Below are 20039 nucleotides of genomic sequence, written 5' to 3' on the forward strand. Positions count from 1 at the left end.
AGGCGTTCTAGGCGGACAAAAAATCGGATCTCCGATTTTTTTCATCGATTTAGACAAAATCGCCGCGGTGCTCCTCCGATCAGCGTCTAGGCGGCCGCCTGATTTTTAGAACAAGGCAAGAGACTATATATATGAACCTACTTAGACCTAATTACATGGGCTTGTGTTGGGCTTCTCCAATGTCATAGCTTCATAGTCTTGGCCTTGTTATGAATGCTCTAATATGAAATTCCTGAGGGTTTTGGTGCCCGATGCTGTAATATATAACAATTTATTGCATGGTAATGAGGAAGAACACATCAGCTGAATAAAAAGTTTGTTTAGTTTAGCCAAAAAAAAAAAAAAAAACCTTGTTTCTTTAGGAGCTCATTGATGGAAATGAGAGAATCTCCTTATGTTGCAAACTACAATGTCTTGATAGTTGATACATAGGTATGGTCGTTAGAGGATATGTAGATGAAGCAAATGGTATTTTATACAATGATGTTACATTAAGACCACTATTACAAAAAAAAAAAAAAAATTAATAAACAAAAACAAACAAACAAAAAATGATGGACACGAAACTTGCGAAACAAGGCACCTGAAAACTGGGTACGTTGAAAGAATCATGGAAGCTGCTCCTAAGAGTGCATCTAAATTGCCTGGAGTTTCTTATATTCAAGATGGGGAAGATCAATACCAAACTTTTGAATGAGAGATCTAAACCCGATGAAGACAAAGTCGATGAAGGCAATGCATCGGAAGTGTGATGTTTCATTGGTCTTCTTGTTGGTTTCTTTCTAGGTCAAACAATGGCCTTAACCTTCTTTCTACCTCGCTGCATTGTTGATCGATCTCACCTGCAACCATTGAGTAAGCAGAGAGGCAAGATTCATCGTCTCTGAATGCTAATATCCATCTCCCATCTACTAAACCTTTGGACTTGAGCTTCTCATAGACTCCTCGCTTTGTTGGATCCAACAATGGTAGTGTAGATGGTCGAATTCTCAAGTGTAGCCATCTCGGGTGCTTTTCATCTATCCGGGGCTGAAAAGCAAACAAAAGATTATATAGATCATTTACTATGATTATCATTTTGTCCTTGCTGTGTGGTCTTCACAAGCATTTTCAGTAAAGAAGAAGACGGTGAAGGTGATTACGTACTTTGCAGCCGGCTAAAGGTGCGGTTACACGGACGATTCCATTATCTGGATCAGCAAGGACAATCCACCCAGACTCACCAGATGATAATGCTAGAAACGAGAAATCGCGTTCCTTACCTCTTTCAAAGGCAATCCTACAGGGTACAGCATCAACTGCACCAGGAAATTGCAAAATATTAAATCAACTACAAAGACAAATCAATCAAACTGGAATTCTAATAAATACAAGAGAATTGATCGTGACATAATGTAATTGATTAGATGGTGAAAGTAGGACAAGCATAAAAGCATCATGTGCTAACCTAGCTTCAGTTCGGTGCCAGGTTTTGGGACTGAAACATCCAACCCAGCAATTGTGGCACGAGACGTTTCAGATCGGTTGGCTGGAGGGTGAATCGGAGGCTGCTCGGGTAAAGGCCTACCCAGCGAGAAGATTTGGAGTTGATGAAGAAGCACGAAAACCTAAGGAGGAAAGGGTTGATTTGATTATCAAATGTATGTCTTTATATACATGAACGACAAGCGCTGATAGAAATATAAAGAGAAAACAATTAACATACCTTTACCACCTCGCACATTCTTTCACCAGCTGTGAATGATGATTCGCTAACAGCATCTATAAAAGATCTTCAAGTGTTAATGGTTTGCTTAAATAGAGTTTCAACAAGGAATACCCATATCATTCACATTTGTTATCAGCTAATTGCGCAAAATGTGTAATAAATATTCTACCATTAGAAGAGGATCTATCCAGCTGGAGAAGAACAGATTTAGGCTCTTTTTGAGGTGATGGAGCTTCGATTACTGTCAGAAGAGATTTGGTATCAGATTCATTGAACATATCTTATAATCAAAATCCAACATATCCAAAATTCGCTTCTTTACTTGCCTCTTTTGCACTTTCTCCACTCATCAAGCAGTACTGTGATAAGTAGATCAGGCCAGGTACCTTTAATTTCTCGGGTAAGGGCACTTTTGCATTTCTCATACGAAACCTGCCATAAACAGGAAACTGGTAAATAATCAAGAGAGGGAGAGGGGAAAGAGAAACAGTGTCAAACCAAAAAAAAAACATCTTGAAAGCAATATACATTCAGCATCTTGAGATGTTTGCGATTAAATTCTGCCTCGCTATAAGGAAGCAATTGGCGTAAAAGCCATCCTCCATCCCATAATGTTTCTGCAGATATGTTTTCTCGGCAGAGAAGAGTGACCAATGTATCCACCACCTACACCATATTTGTTATTAACTTAAGACAGGAACTTTTGCACTGTTATGTAAAAGAACCAATCTTTAGCAAGTTGGAATTTCAGAAGAAGCTAGGCTAGTACGTTAGGTTTACAAACATTCATAATATACCTGATGTCTATGTACACGGGGGCACCTTGCAGCCCCAGGCAATGAACAGCACACTCCAAACTGCTCCTGTTGAAGTTACTTGAACGAATAAGTCAATCACAGAATAATACAACACCAAAGAGATGGAGTTTAAGAGTGCAGTGAAGTACCTCCAACCTCCGTAGATACCAATCAAGTTCACTACTTAAGCCATCTCTCATTGAACCATTTCGCGGTGAAAACAGTTGTTCTTCACCAGTGTCCTCCCCAACCAAAGATTGCTGTCAGAGATGGCTACCAATTAAGTTTTGAATAAGAAAAAAAGGTTGTTCATATTTTTTGGTCCATGCTATAGTAGATGGTCCAGTAGAAGGTATTAGTAACAATATCCATGCAGATGAGATTTGCCCTGGCTTTGCAGGAAAATATATTATGCACAAGAATAAAGGATAATGATAAAAACTCACCAGCAAAAGTTTTTTGTGCTGCTTACGCTGAGGAAGAATACCAAAAGCATCTAGCATTGACTCTTCAAGTTCTACCAAAATCAGAATGTAAGATGTCAAAACAAGAAAAGGCGAGAAGAATCTTTACAATGCCACTGCCAATATGGCAATACCTTTTGTCTGCAGCAAAGTGGCTAGCACAAACAAGGAACCCTGAGCTTGTACATCATCTCCCTCAGAAATATACTGAAGTAAAGTCTCCCTAGTTACAAAAAAATAAGAAAAAAAACAAAAAAAAAACTTCAACAGCTTAATAGTTAAAAAAAGGGACAATACTAAGACAGCATCATACGTAGCTCGAGTGTAAAAAGCAACTATCTCAACTTCATTCACGGTCTTATTTGCTAACATGTTACCTAAACGTCATATGAGAATTGTTGAAGATACTTTTCGGAGTATCTTCACTGCAAACGTGAGACTTTCCATCCTCACTCATGACTGCAGTGCTTGAACACTGTTGATCTGCCTCCTCAGTAACACCCTTGTCTGGATGCCCATTTCCATATGTAAGGAGTTCAGGAGCCAAGCTGTTATTAGGTTTCACCAGGGAACTTGAAATGAATGCTTTTACAGGGCAGAAAAGAGTAGCAGCAGTCATATTTGCCAAATCTTTGATTTTAACTATCCGCAGGATGCATGAAAGCAGGTAGAGAGAAGTGACAGGATCAACTGATATATCCTGAAATAATCACAAAAGCAATACTTTAGTGAACTAAAAGTGGTACTCTAGCAAATAGTCAAACCTAACAAGGCCACAAGGGTAAAAAAAATCCCAAAGGAACAAATAAATCACCCCTGAGAATAAAATTAAGAGGAAAAAGGTGATATTTTGTACATTTACAGCCTCGGAGCATAAAGACGGGAGAAGAAGTGGAAGAGTTAGATGCTGCAGAATGTGATCTGTTATCAGCCTCCCGATATCAGGTATGCCAGCAGAGATAACATCACTAAAGTAGTACAAGGTGTCCTCAATCCCATCAACGGCAGAAAACAATTTTCCACCTGAATCCGGAGATGGGCTCCTGTAGCAAGAATAATATGAAAATCTTTCATAATATAATTTACCAAGATCATACAGAAACAAACTAAGTAGGTAGATGAAAAGGGTTTGTGATAAGTAATGATCAATTTTACAAGCTATTTCCCTGGGAAATGAAATTGCACTGAGTCTTACTTTAGAGTGTTCAACACCATTGCACTTAGATCCATGCATTGCTTTTGGAAAAATGAAATTAATTTTGAAAAGTACTCGGTGTGCGGTGGACTAACTACATAATCATTCACAGATTCATCACCAACTGCAAAAACAAATTAAAAGCATCAAAAATTTTGCTAAAAGTTCTGATTACGTATATCATACGAGTGAAAAGTCAAAAGAACTATTAGAACTGACTGACCGTGATATACATTAAGAGTCAGGGCACGAACTGCAGTGCGTATCATGTTCTCTTCATGAAATGCAAATTGTATGCCTTCGACATAAAGGGGGAAAGAAACTACTACATCCTAGACGCAGAAACGCAGAATTAAAATATGGCAGGAAAATCCATGAAGGAATATAAAAGTTAAAGGAACATGAAACTACAAGAATACTCACGTTCTCGGTCTTCAAAAGCAACGATATTGTATGCTTGTTTAGCTTCCCACTAACCGCTCTACATAAAACAAACAAAACAGTTATCAGACACAGTCGGTAAGTACTTCCTGAAGCCGAGACATCAGCAGGAAAATGTACCTTAAGAAGGATATGTAGTAAGATAGAAGCTCTTCGTGTTGGAAGTCAAATGTATATGTTATCAAATAGTTTACATATTCGTTACTGAACAAGTAATCTGCAAGGAGTTCCAAAGGAAGATCATCAATAGACTATAATCATGAGAATTCTCATAGAAAAATATAATGCATCTAATGAACTCACATATGGCTTGTTCACTTTTTAGGTTTTGGATCATAATACTCATGGTTTGCAACAACTGTACGGAAACTGTTACCGTCTTGCTAACCCTCAAAATACGTACAAACTCTCCCATTACTTGTTTCTCCATAAAAAATCTGCAACAATGGCAAATATTAACAAATGCCAATAGAAAAATCTAAAGGTGCTGACTGATAATTAGCAAAAAGACTCACTCAAAGAATAAGGGGTCATGCTGATCACCATAAGTTAATATCTCCGCAATCGATCTCAGTGCCTCGACAACGAGATCCTTCAAAAAATGACACCCGGTAAACAAACATCAAAGCCTAACAAAACAACAATGCCAAGAGATTTGCTAAAATGCAAAGACTTATGTCCACTAACCTTATTAGCCTCGTTCACTATCTGAATCTTTCTCAGCTGGTCAGTCAAATACCTATATAAAAAACAAAACCAAACTTTCAACAATTACTACGTTTCATCATCATCTGGTATAACAACGAACAACTAATGTCGTAACACTACGATCTCAATGAACTTCCGCAAACAAATCATTCTCCTATGGTCAAGATAGTCCCTTTGACCCCTGAAACTGGGGAAGATGAACTTATATAGTTGCCCTACAATGGCACTACTCAACTCATCAACCATTCCACTTCCCAAAAACCCTAGCAACTAATTGCAAACTACCAATTCTAATACCAAAGAGTCTACCAGTTCCTTAAAAGAAACAATTTTTTTGCCAGAATTTACAAAATCGCTAAAGAACTCACAACCAAAAGATAATCTCAACCACAATTGAAATTAAACCCAACAGAGATAAATCGCAAAAATTAAAACTTGTTGCAAAATCGGAGCCGATCAAAACAAAAATTAAAACCTGAGTTCGGCTAAGGAGAATCGATCTCTGGGTCTTAAGAAGGAAAGCCACATGATTGTTAAAAATCAATCCTTTGAAAGTTCCAGTCTTCTTCTCTGGATCATCCTTCACTCTCGAGATTCATAATTGCTTCTCGATTAAAGCGAATTCCAGAAACTCTCTGATGAAATCTGATCCAGTTCCGGGATCAAAATCATACAAAATCGAATCGTATATCGAGCGAAATAAAAAGTTCGAATTTTTCGAATGATTTTGAGATGTTTCTCCGGTAAACAACAGAAATTGTTGACGGCAATTGAAGCACCGAAGTGGGTTGAGAGCTGGCGTTGGATTCAGATTCGGATCCGGGTCGGGTTTAATCTCGAATTCAAAGTGAGAATCTTCAATTGAAGATCCGTCTTTGGCATTTAATTTAATGGAAACATTTATTTTCACCTTGGACCCTCTGAGTAGATAAGAGGCTTCTCGATAAGCGGTGAATCACAACCGCCACGTCATACACATTTCTTTTTCAAAAACACTTAAATCTATATATATAATGGGAGAGTTTCTCTCCATTTAAGGTGTCCACATCAGCATCCATGTCATCATAATATATTTTTTTATGGGCTCCACATATTTTATTTATTAAAACAAAAACATTAAAACTAAACTAAATCACACATTAAATAAAAACAATAATTGACAAAAATTAAATGAAATATTATGAAAAACGAAAAAAATAAATATACAACTTAAATTTTTGAACAGAGATTGAATATATATAAATAAGATCATTATATCCTAACATATAATAATGTTAGGGCAATTTACACAAATGGCCCAAAAAAACTTTTTTTCTTCTAAAAATAGTTCCATATTTCATAAATTCCAAAATAGCACCCAAAATTTTTAATTAAACATTAACTAAAACAGAAAATAGAAAATTTGAGACCCTAAATGCCTATGTCGGTCTCGTCTTCTCTCATCTTCGACCAACGATCTCGTCGCCTCCGTCGGAATCCTTCACGATTCCTCTCTGTTTCGCCAATTCTTCACGGTTACCTTTCGCCAACTCTGTTTCGCCAATTCTTCACGGTTTCCTTTTTGTTTCGCTAGAAGCTAAGCTGCCATTTTCTCCGCCCTGACCCATTAGTATGTTTTCATATCCTCTTAAGCTCTTTTCTCTTCTTTTTGGTGTTTTGAATCGTCTCCAACGATTTGGTTTTTGTGGATCTCTTACAAAAAGTGGAATACTTTTGTTTTTGAACTTCATATCGGAGAGTTTCTAGTCTTTGTCCAGGTTATAAGTAATCATCTCTCTGTGATAAGTTGAAATCGATAAAGATTTTTTTTGATCATGTTTCATCAGATTTTTAGAGTTATGGTTGCCTAAGTTTATAGTGTAGTGTCATGTTTTAGTTTCTAGTTCTTGTTAGGCTTGTTGATTGAACTGAATCTAACATTTGATAGCTTAAAATGTTTCATGTCTTCTCTGTTTTGTGTGTCGTGTAATTCTTCAAAACCTGTCAAAATTGCAACATTGTATGTGAGTTTTTTCATTTAAGATCTTGAGTTCGTTCATATCATTAGCTAAAACTAAGCATTGACCTCCGTGAACCTTACAATTTAGAAAAAATTCCAAGCGTGTGCTAACTTTAAGGACCAGACTCTTACATGGGTTCAGACTTTCAGTGGTCCATTGAAAAAATTGACATGTCAACAACACATTGAAAAGCTTAGCCGAGTCAAGTGTTATTGATTTTAAAATAATTGATTAAAATATAATCATTGATTTTAAAATCTTAATTAAAATCATGTGTTATTGGTTCTATGATTTATAAATACTAGAAAAGTATCATCTGTTTATATTTATGTTTTTTTTTTAGATATTCAATGTATGGTATTTTGTCAGATATCATATGTTTCCTACAGATTATCCACTCAGTTGTATGCTCTCAGCATATCCTTACTGTAATACTTACTTCCACCAAGATTCGAAACCGGGACCTATTATTTTTGTAATAGAACATGTAACCAGCGAGCAAGCATCTAATTGTAAGATTTTGTACAAACGAACGTATATATTTCTATGAAACACGAAACACATCATGACATAAAAAGAGATTTTATAGATCATTGACCCTCAAAAATGTGTAATTTGTGATTAATATGAGGCAAACTATGCAAAAGTAAACAATTTTTGAAATTCAGGAAGGATTTCCAAAAATTCAGGAAGAATATATACATATTCAGGAAGACCTTCCCTAAAAAAAAAGCTGTAATAGTTAGTTCCTTCGAAACTGGGACCTATTATTTTTGTAATAGAACATGTAACCAGTGAGCCAAACTTCTAATTATAAGATCTTGTACAAAAGAACATATATATTTCTATGAAACACAAAACACATCATGACATAAAAAGAGATTTTATAACTTCGCAGTAGCTTGCCTATGATTTGCATTTCTATGTGTAGTGCCACATGTGTGCTCATGGCAATACTTCTTCACCACAAAGAAATCAGAAGAGTCTACCCTCATTGCACACATCCTCCAAGTACATTTATCATCTACAGATACCAAAACCACTCTCTCTTTGTTAGACCATCGAGACCTAAACTCAAACTTATACTCCAACTCCCATGTCCTCATCTTCTGCATTAACTCAGTCTTGTTCATGAAATATTTATTAACATATATATCATCAGCACCTTGTGTTGAATGTACACTGTCTATAGGAATCGGACTACGATCTGGAGCAAGAAGCAAATCCAATGACTTATTGCCTCTTCCCTTTTCAGCCGTTGAACATGTATCACTATATGGCACAGGGATGGAAGAAGTTCTGACTGATGGATGAGGTTCCTACAAACACAAAAATAGATAGGCATATGAACAAAGAGTTAAAATTGAAAAAAAAAGACGAGTAGAAACGGATCATATATGTATATTGCAGTATTTAGGAAGGTCATCCTAAAAATAAATGTATCCTTCCTAAAACCTATGATATTGAGTTTTTACCTTCTGGTTTTCATGTGCAACAGAGATAAAAGAAGTTCCAACTGAAGGATGAGGTTAATACAAACACAAAAATAGATAGGCATATGAAAAAGAGTTAAAATTTAAAAAAAAAAAAAAAAAAAAAAAAAAAAAAAAAAAAAAGACGACTAGAAACTGATCATATCTGTATATTGCAGTATTTAGGAAGGTCATCCTAAACCTAAATGTATCCTTCCTAAAACCTATGAAATTGAGTTTTTACCTTTTGGTTTTCATGTGCAGCAGAGATAGAAGAAGTTCTAACTGAAGGATGAGGTTCCTACAAACACAAAGATAGATAGGCATATGAACAAACAGTTAAAATTGAAAAAAAAAAAAAAGACGACTAGTTCGGATCATATCTGTATATTGCAGTATTTAGGAAGGTCATCCTAAAACTAAATGTATTCTTCCTAAAACCTATGAAATTGAGTTTTTACCTTCTGATTTTCATGTGCAGCCGTTGAATGTGAATTTCCTATAGGAATCACAGCAGAATCTCGAGCAGGAGGCAAAACTAATGAATAATTGCCCTGTCCTTTTTCAGGCGTTGAACATGTATCACTTGGTGGCACAGAATTTGAGATGTCCATTCTAGTGCCTTCTTCAGCCTGCATAAACGTCACATAGATCCTAACTTATAAGATTAATGGTAATGCATGGAGATAAGAAGTTTTGTATGCTTACCTCAAGTTCTCCAAGTACCAAATCGTCAAGTTCCTCGTAGATGCAAACTTCGTCTTTATCATCCAAACTTTAATTCACTAACACAATTTAATCAACTCCAGGAACCATTTAAACAAAAACAAGGACATGACTAGAGATCACGAGATACAAATCCGTTACAATCTTAGATCGACATAGCTCCATACACATGATCTTTCCTCAATAAACAAAGCTTGTGGATTCGTCGGAGATTTCGCCGATTTAGCACGAGCATAAGCTTCTTTGACTGAATCTCCGACATACTTGTCATTAATCCCAAAAATTAATTGTCAAATCTTAACGTATTATGATCTAACATGATTGATGAAGAAATTGATGATAGAGATCGAGCACTTACCCGAAGATCTGAGATTGGAATTGAATATCTGAGATCGATAGTTTCACCGGAATCAAAATCGTAAGCTTCTCGTGATGATGGTGAAATTGACTTTTCCATTTTAATTAATTAATTTAAGATTTCGTTAAAGTTTAAAGGGCTATTTTTGAAAGTTTAAGGATTAGGTGCTAAATATGTCCACAAAACATATTTAAGTGCTATTAGAGACCATTTCTCTTAATGTTATTATCAGTGTTCAGGAGTCAATGTTCACGAGAGCGGATTAGGCGGCCGTCTAGACGTTAGGCGTTTCTATTCGGATTCAATTTTCTTAAAATCGGTGATTTTTTTAAAATCGGTGATTTTCTTAAAATCGTTACTATTAGGCGGCATGATAGATTAGGCGGACTATGCGACTATTAAACGGAATAGACGGTCATTAGACGGCTTTAGATGAATTTAAATGTGTCTTTAATATTTTTGAAGTTTAAAAATATATTTAAAATAGCGGTTTAACTATAAAAACACCTATCATTTTATTTTATTCTATTTTAAAATGTTAAATTTAAATTTATTTTCAAAAAGTTGACAATTTTAAGCTTTTATAATATTTTTTCAACATTTTATATAATATTATATAAATATATATTGGTTTATTCTAAAATCGTCTAAACCGTTTAGACCAGACTAAACGTTCTAGACGTTAGGCGGAAGGTCGTCATCTACTTAGCGCCTAATGCCCTTTTAAACCTTGGTTATTATATAGATTTTCTCTAATTTAAAATTTTCACGACACCAATAAAAATCTAAATTATTTTTTGTCATTAGAAACATTTACGAACAGCAAAAAATGAATGAAATCGTAGTGGAATGACTCAAACACTATCAAAAAAGTTTACTTGATTTAATTTTTTACATCTCTTTCAGTAATGTCAATTATATTGATATTACTGGAAATAACTTTATTTGTCTTATCTATCAAAACATGTATTGTGTTGTAGGCTTAGCACATCTTATATTCACTCCTCAGTGTCTTCGATCAATTTTTCAGTTTTTATATCACTAAAAAATGATCCACGCGTTAGGTGGGTTTAGTAATATATTATGTTTTTATAGAGGTCAGTTTTTATAATCATAACAGTTGAAAATAACTCAAAATATTAAAATTTTTGATTAATATCTATGTTGTATCTCATTTGAAAAAAAAAATGTATATTTGATATTTTTTTTTTTTAAGATTGCATAGTCTAATGTTTAAATGACTTAAAAGTTTCTATATAAATTTATACTTTAAAAAAAAACACTTACACGTTCAACACTTATATAAGGTGACTCCATCTTCATTCATAATAGTGTCATTGTGATTTCAAAACACTTTTTAGCCTACCACTTTTTGTGATTTTAAACCACTACTCGGCTTACCGCTTTTTGTTATTTTGAGATGTTAATCTTGTGATGTAACTTTAACATCGTCTTTTCAAATAAAAACGTAAATACATTAAATATGTTGTTTCCACCAATTTTTGGGTTGAAAACATTTGATTTAAATGATGAACTCTCAAACGTGTTTTTCTATTTGATTATGTTATATAGTTGTAGTTCTACTTGAGATATACGTTACATAATTTACATATCATTTTTTTCTTAACAACTTACATATATTTTATTATACAACTCATGAATAATATAACCAATTAATTTTTTTAGAAGATAGATCATAACGTTTTTGAAGTTTTAGGATTTGTTTCTATACTTTCACAAAAAAGTGTGACTCTTTCCATGTCTTTGTCTTAAATTAAAAATTTTAAGTTGGATTTAGTAATTCATTTCTTAAGTGAATATTTCGTAATAAAGAAAAGCTTTTTGTAGTATACTGCTCTTACAAATTAATGTTTTACTTTAGATTTTATTTTTTATTTAAAATATATAAATATATATATATATATATATATATATATATATATATATATAATGAGAGAGTTTTCTCTTCTCTTAAGGTGTACACATCATCATGTTAAACATCTAAATAAATAAAACCATGTCATTAGTTAAATTTTTTTAACAATAAATTCTAATTACAATGTTCATTTAATTCATATTTATTTATATTAATGTTAATTATAATTAACAGAAATCATAATTAAATTAAAGCGAATTAAATAAAATAAATGAAATTTTAAAATAGTAAAACTAATACTATGAAAATTTTATAGTAATAATAATATTATTCAACTTTCAACATAAACAAAATTAAAATGATCATATTTCAAATTTTTGAATGTGTTAAATGAGTTTTAGTATGGAAGTAAATTTTAAATGCATAGCAGAGTAAAAAAAATTTATGTAATTGTTTCTTTAATTTTAAATAAAACCCAATGGATTTGAGATATGATCATTTTAATTTTGTTTATGTTGAAAGTTGAATAATACTATTATTACTAATAAAAATTTTATATTATTACTTCTACTATATATTTTAAAATTTCATTCATTTTATTTAATTTGTTTTAATTTAATTATAATTTCTATTTATTTCTGTTACTTTGTATGTCTTTTATTTTTATTTTTTCAGTGACAATTATATCTCATTGACCAAGTTTGTTTTGTTGCATGACCGCTTCGGGATTATTTTTGGTTTCTTGGGCTTGTCGTACTACACATTGGTTTATTTAGATATACGATCCATCACAACAACGTGAAATAAATCAATAATTTAGTGGTTTTTTTTTAAGATTCAGTGCTCATGGTGAAAAATAATCTGGAAAAGGCAATTGACAAACCTATCAATAGTTATACACTTCCACTATTAGTTTTGTTATAATGAAATCGGAAAAGCTAAGAGACGGTGTATTGAATAAAAGATTTGGAGTGATTTGTATTAAAATGACAAATTTTATGTTATTCCGGAGTTGAGTAAAATATTTACTGAACTAGAAGAATCATAATATTTTTTATTTGACAAAACTTTGGTTTGGTTGGATAATTATGAAAAAATATTAATCGTAATTATATATATATATATATAATTATATTTATGAAATTTGTCAATTCCTTCTTGTTTCGAATTGCAAAACTCACGTTTTAATTTGTATCTCTTCGCCCTTTTTTTTATCTTCGTAGTCGATGTCAACTATTTTTTACACCCAATTAGATCGGATATTCAGATTGACAACGTTAATATGATGACCTCTTTGATACGGACCCGTCTCTACCTATAAGCAACATGGGCTTTTGCCATGGGTCCAAATCCAATTTCAAATATTTTTTTTAAATAAAAAGGGCCCAATTTTTTAAAAAAATTTATTTTAGTAAGTTATTCTTTTTTTTTTTTTTGGTTTTGCTAAGGGCCCTCTAATTAATTAGATGGGATATACCTCGGTGGCTCGATCCATAAACTGCAAAATCCAAACTCTTTGTGATCAACTCTATAAATAGTCAACATTTTCTCCTTTTTCTTTTAAGTTTTTTTATTTATTTATCTATCTACATATCTAAAAAATAATAACAGGATATCATCACATAAGTAAATTGTAAAGTTTAAAAATTTAATTGACTAAGTGACATGTATCACGATTTGATAAATTATAATCTTACCATGTGTCGGATTATAGTGAGCGCTTTTATATTAATATAATAAGAAATAAGTGTTTAAATTATATTAATATTAGAGTTTTGCTTTTTATTACATTTATCTTTTAATTAAAATAAATCGAAAAGCAATTGCATTTGAACAATTATATTAAATTATTATAAAACAATACATAGAAGGTAAAATAAAAATAAAAATTTTATGTATCATATTGGCCTAATTGCATATAACGTTACAAATCAAAGTTAGTTAAAAACTATTACGAAAATAAATAAATCAAAATTCCTTATATACTGAGTAATGACACACTGTCACATGAAATCTTTTGGAATATTGTTTATAAATTGTTTGAAACACAAATTTTAACTTGTCAAATCTTACTTTGTAAAATTCACCAAATTATTCTACCACATGAATATATTGATTGAGCTTCTTGACTCATTTTTTTTTTTTTGGTGCAAATGCTTCTTGACTCATCTAGTCATCCTTTCCTTCCTAGTAGTACTACATCAGTGAAAAGGCACATTCCAACCAGATGATTTAGTTGTAACAAAATTAAATATTTATATAAGAATTTAACCCCCAAAAAAAAAAGAATTTTAAGTCCAACAAAATTACATAGTTTGGTTTAGGCAATTTTTCTTTTATGTTTAATAATATAATTTATGTAAGATATATGAGTTTTAGATGTTTTAAAAAGTTAAGTTATCTAAATACCAATCCAAATAACTCAAACTCAAATTGAAATATGTTACTAAATCTAATTCTATTTTAGTAAAAACATGTATCTATTTCCAAACTAATTTGGTTTAGATTGTTTGTGTCCAAAGAGACGAATAGGTCTGATGTTATTCTATATTTGATTTGAGCCAGAAGGAGCATCTTGTCAAAACGACCATTTTGTGGACGTCGAGTGACCAACCAACTTATAACAAATTTTATTTTTCACCAAAAGTGATACAATAGAATAATATAGAAGTTTTGAGTGCATCTATAAACTTATAAAATCAACTAGTTTAAAGTTTCGTTGGTTGAAAAACGGAGGCCACTAGGGTGGGAGATAATTATGCTAAGGTATATTCACATCAAAATATTATGGATGGACCTATCATTTTCACAGAAATTGTGTTCGTATGTAGGTAGGTTAGTTAAAAACTATTTAGAATAATATCATGAAAATTCCTACTTGTTTAATTTAAAAGTGCATATTTGACCATACCAAACCCATACACATATAAACAACTTAACCCCATTTGCTCTCACCAAATTGTCTACGGTGACAACACCACACGAACGCATATGCAATAATAGTATTAATTATTAAAATACATATGCATATATTCATTTTTGTTAACTGAGAAAATTCCAGACTAATTTTCAAAATCTACAAAAACCCGGATTTCTTTTTTTCTTTTTTTCTTTTTTTTTGTTAAAAGGTTAAATTAATCTGTCCGGATTTTTTTGCCACTGAAAACGTTTACAGATGGTTACTTTGTGACGTATATAAGATGTATCTCATATGCCTTTCTCATACATAAACATGATATATTGATTTTAAGTGATGTTGAGGTTTTGAATCTAAGCAAAGATCACAAACTCCACTAAGATGCAAATTTGTCTCTCCTAATTCAATTGGTTCATCCTCGAGGACATATAAATAATTCACCTTCTTGTCCACTAGATTAATGTTGGACACACACATTTCATTAGTGAAAAAAGAAAGAAAGAATAAGTAACCATCTCTTATAGGTTAAAACATTGTTATCCAATGACATTTGGACTAATAAGTGCAAATAGTGTGTAATCCAAATAGATCATTTGGACTAATAATTGTAAATAGTGTGTAATCCAAATATATCATTCGGAGTAATAATTGCAAATAGTGTGTAATCCAAATTTGGGACTTATAATTGCAAATAGTGTGTAATCCAAATTTGGGACTTATAATTGCAAATAGTGTTTTTAGAAGTGTGAAATCTAGTAAATATAATGACGTCTATCGAGATATTTTGATAATGAAATTAAAGTCTGAGTGTCTTTTTTATCCATAGATTCAAGGATTCTTACTAAAAATATAATGTTCTCTGAAAAATCCTATGAATATGTCATTTTTTCTAAAATCTTACGGATTTATCATTTTTAAACCTTTAAAAATGTTTCAAATTTACGATTTTGTTTTGCTAAAATACATATTTCATAATAAATACAACTCTAACAACTAATAAAACCCACTAAACTTGGACACGAAAGGTAAAACGCATGTTAAATTGTATTTTTATAGCCTGAAAAATGACAAATCCATAAAATTTTAACAAAAATGGCAAATCCACAAATGTCACTCCAAAAAATGACAAATTCATAATTGATTTTTTTTGTTCAAAATATAATCGATTCTTCTATGTAATGGCAGCATTAATATCTTTTCCAAATTAAACATGTCATTTTATTGTTATAAAAATGTCACAAACCAAAAAATTCATTCCTATGGACCAAAAAATGTCCAAAAAATTCACAAACCAACAAACCAAAAAATGTCACAAACCAAAAAATGCAGAGGATATCAATTTTGATGAGACGCAGATGCTGAACAAAGATCAAGGATTGGTTGAAACGTAGACGCTGAACACAGACGTAGATGCAGAGGATAGCGATTTGGATGAGACGCAGACGCTGAATAAAGATCAAGAATTGGTTGAAGGATTTCAAAAACTGAGTTTTTAATATGATGAACCTTCTGCCAGCACTGCATTACCCACCACACCATCCAAAAAATTTCGATATGGACGCGTGCTTAAACAAACAAAAATATTCTCTCCCAGTGGACATGCAAAGAAATCTCAAAGGCCCTGAAAGAAACATCACTGGAAACTCATGAGATCAAATGAAAACTTGCTTGCTTTCTTTACTTTTTTCTTTCATCATTGGACATGGCTTGCTTTCTTTATTCTTCCGTTTTATCAATAAACTTATTCGTTCTCCTTCTTACATTCTACTTTGATTCAACCTTAGTCGAATTCATAATTGACAAATGTCCCTCCAAAAATGGCAAATCCACAAATGTCACTCCAAAAAATGACGAATTCATAATTGATTTTTTTTTTTGTTCAAAACATAATTGTTTCTTCTATGTAATGGCAGTATTAATATCTTTTCCAAATTAAACATGTCATTTTATTGTTATAAAAATGTCACAAACCAAAAAATTGTGTAAACATTTTTTTTTTTGAGTTAACACAAGCATATGATTAACGGTAAAAATCATTTTAAATTTAATTAAATCTTTTTTAATCATCTGATTTCATTAATTAATAGCTGAAGTAAAATAATCCATGTAAAGAACATCACTTATAAAACAAGTTAAAAAGGAAAATAAATTATATTCTAATATAAATAATTCACAAATTCCTTTTGGTTGCCAAAAAAATAATTTTTTATAGTAGTAATCAAAATTTACTAAGTGTAGATTTTGTAGATTAAAAGCTTTTTCTCTCTCCTAACTCTCTAGAATCTTTTAGAGAGAGAAAAGCTAGATCTATCTTTTTCTTTCTTCCGATCTCTAATTGGATTCAGTTTTTTTTTGTTTATTTTCCGATCTGTGTTCATCTTTCTTCTCCGGTATAGCCGGTTTCTTAGATCGGATTAAAGTATTTCCAGATTTAGCTTTCTATAAGAACTTAAAATCTGGACTTTTGAGTTCTCTCTTTCTACAAGATTTGCAGTCTCAAATTCCGTTTGTCACTGATCGATTATGTTTGCTTCACTATCAGCTCGACTCTTCTCTTCTCATGGAGTAATATCTTCGTCATCATACTTCACCGTTTGGATTGAAGAAGACCATTGTAGGTCTAGAGGCGGAGCTTCCTTTTGAAGAGTGTTGGGTTGAGATTATGATTCTATGGAGTCTTTGGTAAAATCTTAAGGATGGTAGCAGCAAAATCATGTCAGATCGGCGGCGGTGGACATGTAGAAAGAGTTGGCGACGGTGAATCTGAAGTCCGGCGACGACGCTGCACCTGGTCGTGGATCTGGTCGGTGACGTTCGTGTCACAAGTCTTCCTTCTCACGGATGGACACGTGTCCATATACGTGGCACTTTTATTACTTACCTTTATCTTTAAATTGGATTAGGTAGGTGGGCTTTCTTTAAAATGAAGTTGTAAATGGGGAAGAATAGACTTTATTTTCACTGTTTGTAATAGCCCGTTTGGGCTTTTCATCTTAATAAAAATGACAATGGCCGACCAAAAAAAAAAAAAAAAAAATCAAAATTTACTAATTTAACAAACATATATTGTGTTTATATACCATGATCAAATTATAAGACAAGTCAACTAAAGGAAAAAATAGTCGAATATATATATATTTTTTTTCAAACAAAAAAGAGTCGACAATGATGGAATTTCGTTATAATTGCTTTGAATACATTAATTAAAGGGATTATTGCCTGGAATGCCATTTTTGGGCCAAAAGTTGTAAGTATACCCTTTCCGTTTTGGGCTTTTGTTTTTGCCATTTTTTTTCCTTGAAAAGACGAGATTACCTCTGCCACGAACGAGCGAGAGGTGACGAATTTCGAATTTTTTTTTTTTGTGTTCAGCAGCGCGTTCTCTGTTCATGGAAGTGACCGGCGGCACAGTAGATCTGCGTTTCGTGTGGCTGAGATTTTGTAGGGTTTTATTTTTTGGTGGATGTCATGTAGAGCCTCTTAAGAAGCAGGATATTATAAAGAACGTCGCCTCTTGTGGACATGGTGAACAAAGTTCTGCTGCTGCAAGTTCGATCTCAGATCTAGGGTTCGCAAGTTTAGAAATAAGATCGCTAACAGAGTTATGGATCCGCAGGTAATCGTGTTCTCTATTTTCATGGAGTTTAATAGTCTGCTTTTAGGGATTTGTAGAACTTAGCTTAACAATCCAACCGTTGTAGCTAGATATTTGTAGAAGTAGGTATTGAACATGGTTTCTGATGATATATATGCCATTGTTCAGGTAGCGGATGTGCCTGTCTTTGTGATTGCTGGAAGTTGGGAATGTTCTGATAAGGGTATCTAGGATTTCTATATTGCAAAAGATTGTTTCGCGCGCATTCTTAACATGAATCCATCTATGACGTACGAGGAGCTGATTTGCAGTGTGCGTAAAGAGTTTGGATTGGATGGCCTGAGCTTCAAACCAAAATTAAGCTAATGGCTGCCATGCCAACTTTCTGTTTTTGCAGTGAACGCAAGGCCTCCTATCGTCATTGCTAGTAATATTGGTGTCAGAAACTTCTTGGCTGTAAAGGAAACTGCAGTTCATCTTAATCTATTACTGTCTCTTGAACCTGAAGATAGTGATGATGTTGGCGTCATGTTGAGGAAACAATGTTCAGTACCTGCTGAAAAGGCTAAAGGTGTGGATGACACTGCAAAGGCTTTTGCAGCGTTGATGCCAATTGACCCAGCCATACCTGATGAACAGAACAATAATGCAACCAAGTTGAGTGGTGTTAGGAGACGTCTGTTTGGTGGGAATGAAGCATCTTCTTCCAAAGAACCATTGAGGATGCACTCTGTTCCTGAAAGTACTGATGCAACATGGAGTCAGTCAAGTTATCGCAAAGAACCTGGTTTCATTGAAGACGGTGGGACAAAAGAGAGTGGTATCATTAGACTTGCTGATCCAGATACACCTTCTCTGTCTTCTAACTATGAAGAAAACAATGAAACAGTTGCTGCTGGAGAGCGAACCTTAGCATCTGAAGAGGAAACCCAAGCAGAAATATAGACAGTACTAAACCCTATAGGAAACTAGACCCTAGGAGCCATGGGACAACTAAACCCAAGCAGAAATATAGACAGTACTAAACCCTATAGGAAACTAGACCCTAGGAGCCATGGGACAACTAAACCCAAGCAGAAATATAGACAGTACTAAACCCTATAGGAAACTAGTCCCTAGGAGCCATGGGACAACTAAACCCAAGCAGAAATATAGACAGTACCAAACCCTATAGGAAACTAGACCCTAAGAGGTATGTCTCAACTAAACCCAAGCAGAAATGTGCACACTTATGGTAAAGCCTAAAATCCAAGGTGACCAAAAACAAGTAGACATGTAAACAATAGTAAGTGGGAAAAAAAGAGAGGGGGACATGTCGCAGAATTACAAACCAGGTTCAACAGAGGGAGAAGCTCCAGATCCAAGCGAACCCATTGAAGAAAGCGAGAACCTACAGATCAAAGTAATGTCATTTTTGGGGTTGAAATGTTGAACTAAGACAGAAATGTTGAACTAAGACAGAAACTACAGAGGAAATTGATGGACTGTTTAAGCAAGATAGCCGGCAGGAAACTAAAGTTTTACAAAAAAAAGCCACATATCCTAAACGGAAACAACAATAGCGGCCGGCGAGCGGCGAGGTAGATAGGTATATGGAACATGCAAAAAAAACAGAGAAGCGATGCGGAACCGAGCAAGCAATGGCGACAGGGAGAGAACAGTAAAGCTCGATTAAATTACCAGCTGCAGCGTTGCCGATGAATTTTAGATCTAGGAATTTTACTCCGGAACGGACGATCCGGCGGTGAGCTCTCTGTGTTCGCAGACGATAGAGAAAGCAAA

General features: G+C 33.3%; 2 protein-coding genes across 2 annotated transcripts; both read right to left on the bottom strand.

The window, feature by feature from the left end:
- Positions 1-337: 337 nt before the first annotated feature.
- LOC9313175 lies at positions 338-6209 on the bottom strand. The gene is made up of 21 exons (XM_002877061.2): positions 5789-6209; positions 5293-5344; positions 5121-5197; positions 4909-5042; positions 4726-4822; positions 4588-4645; positions 4388-4496; positions 4165-4288; positions 3826-4012; positions 3347-3669; positions 3104-3192; positions 2952-3022; positions 2655-2765; positions 2506-2571; positions 2237-2374; positions 2035-2140; positions 1878-1949; positions 1706-1761; positions 1448-1607; positions 1147-1298; positions 338-1029 (listed from the first exon to the last, which is right to left on the bottom strand). Exons 1-21 carry the CDS (start codon positions 5839-5841, stop codon positions 757-759), a joined length of 2508 nt encoding a protein of 835 aa, XP_002877107.1. The 5' UTR covers positions 5842-6209; the 3' UTR covers positions 338-756.
- A 1936-nt stretch (positions 6210-8145) lies between these two features.
- LOC110228655 lies at positions 8146-9837 on the bottom strand. The gene is made up of 4 exons (XM_021026586.1): positions 9494-9837; positions 9247-9417; positions 9030-9086; positions 8146-8632 (listed from the first exon to the last, which is right to left on the bottom strand). Exons 2-4 carry the CDS (start codon positions 9397-9399, stop codon positions 8198-8200), a joined length of 645 nt encoding a protein of 214 aa, XP_020882245.1. The 5' UTR covers positions 9400-9417; positions 9494-9837; the 3' UTR covers positions 8146-8197.
- Between the last annotated feature and the right edge of the window lie 10202 nt (positions 9838-20039).

The sequence above is a fragment of the Arabidopsis lyrata genome, assembly GCF_000004255.2.
Source record: "Arabidopsis lyrata subsp. lyrata unplaced genomic scaffold ARALYscaffold_5, whole genome shotgun sequence".
Taxonomy (NCBI): Eukaryota; Viridiplantae; Streptophyta; class Magnoliopsida; order Brassicales; family Brassicaceae; genus Arabidopsis; species Arabidopsis lyrata.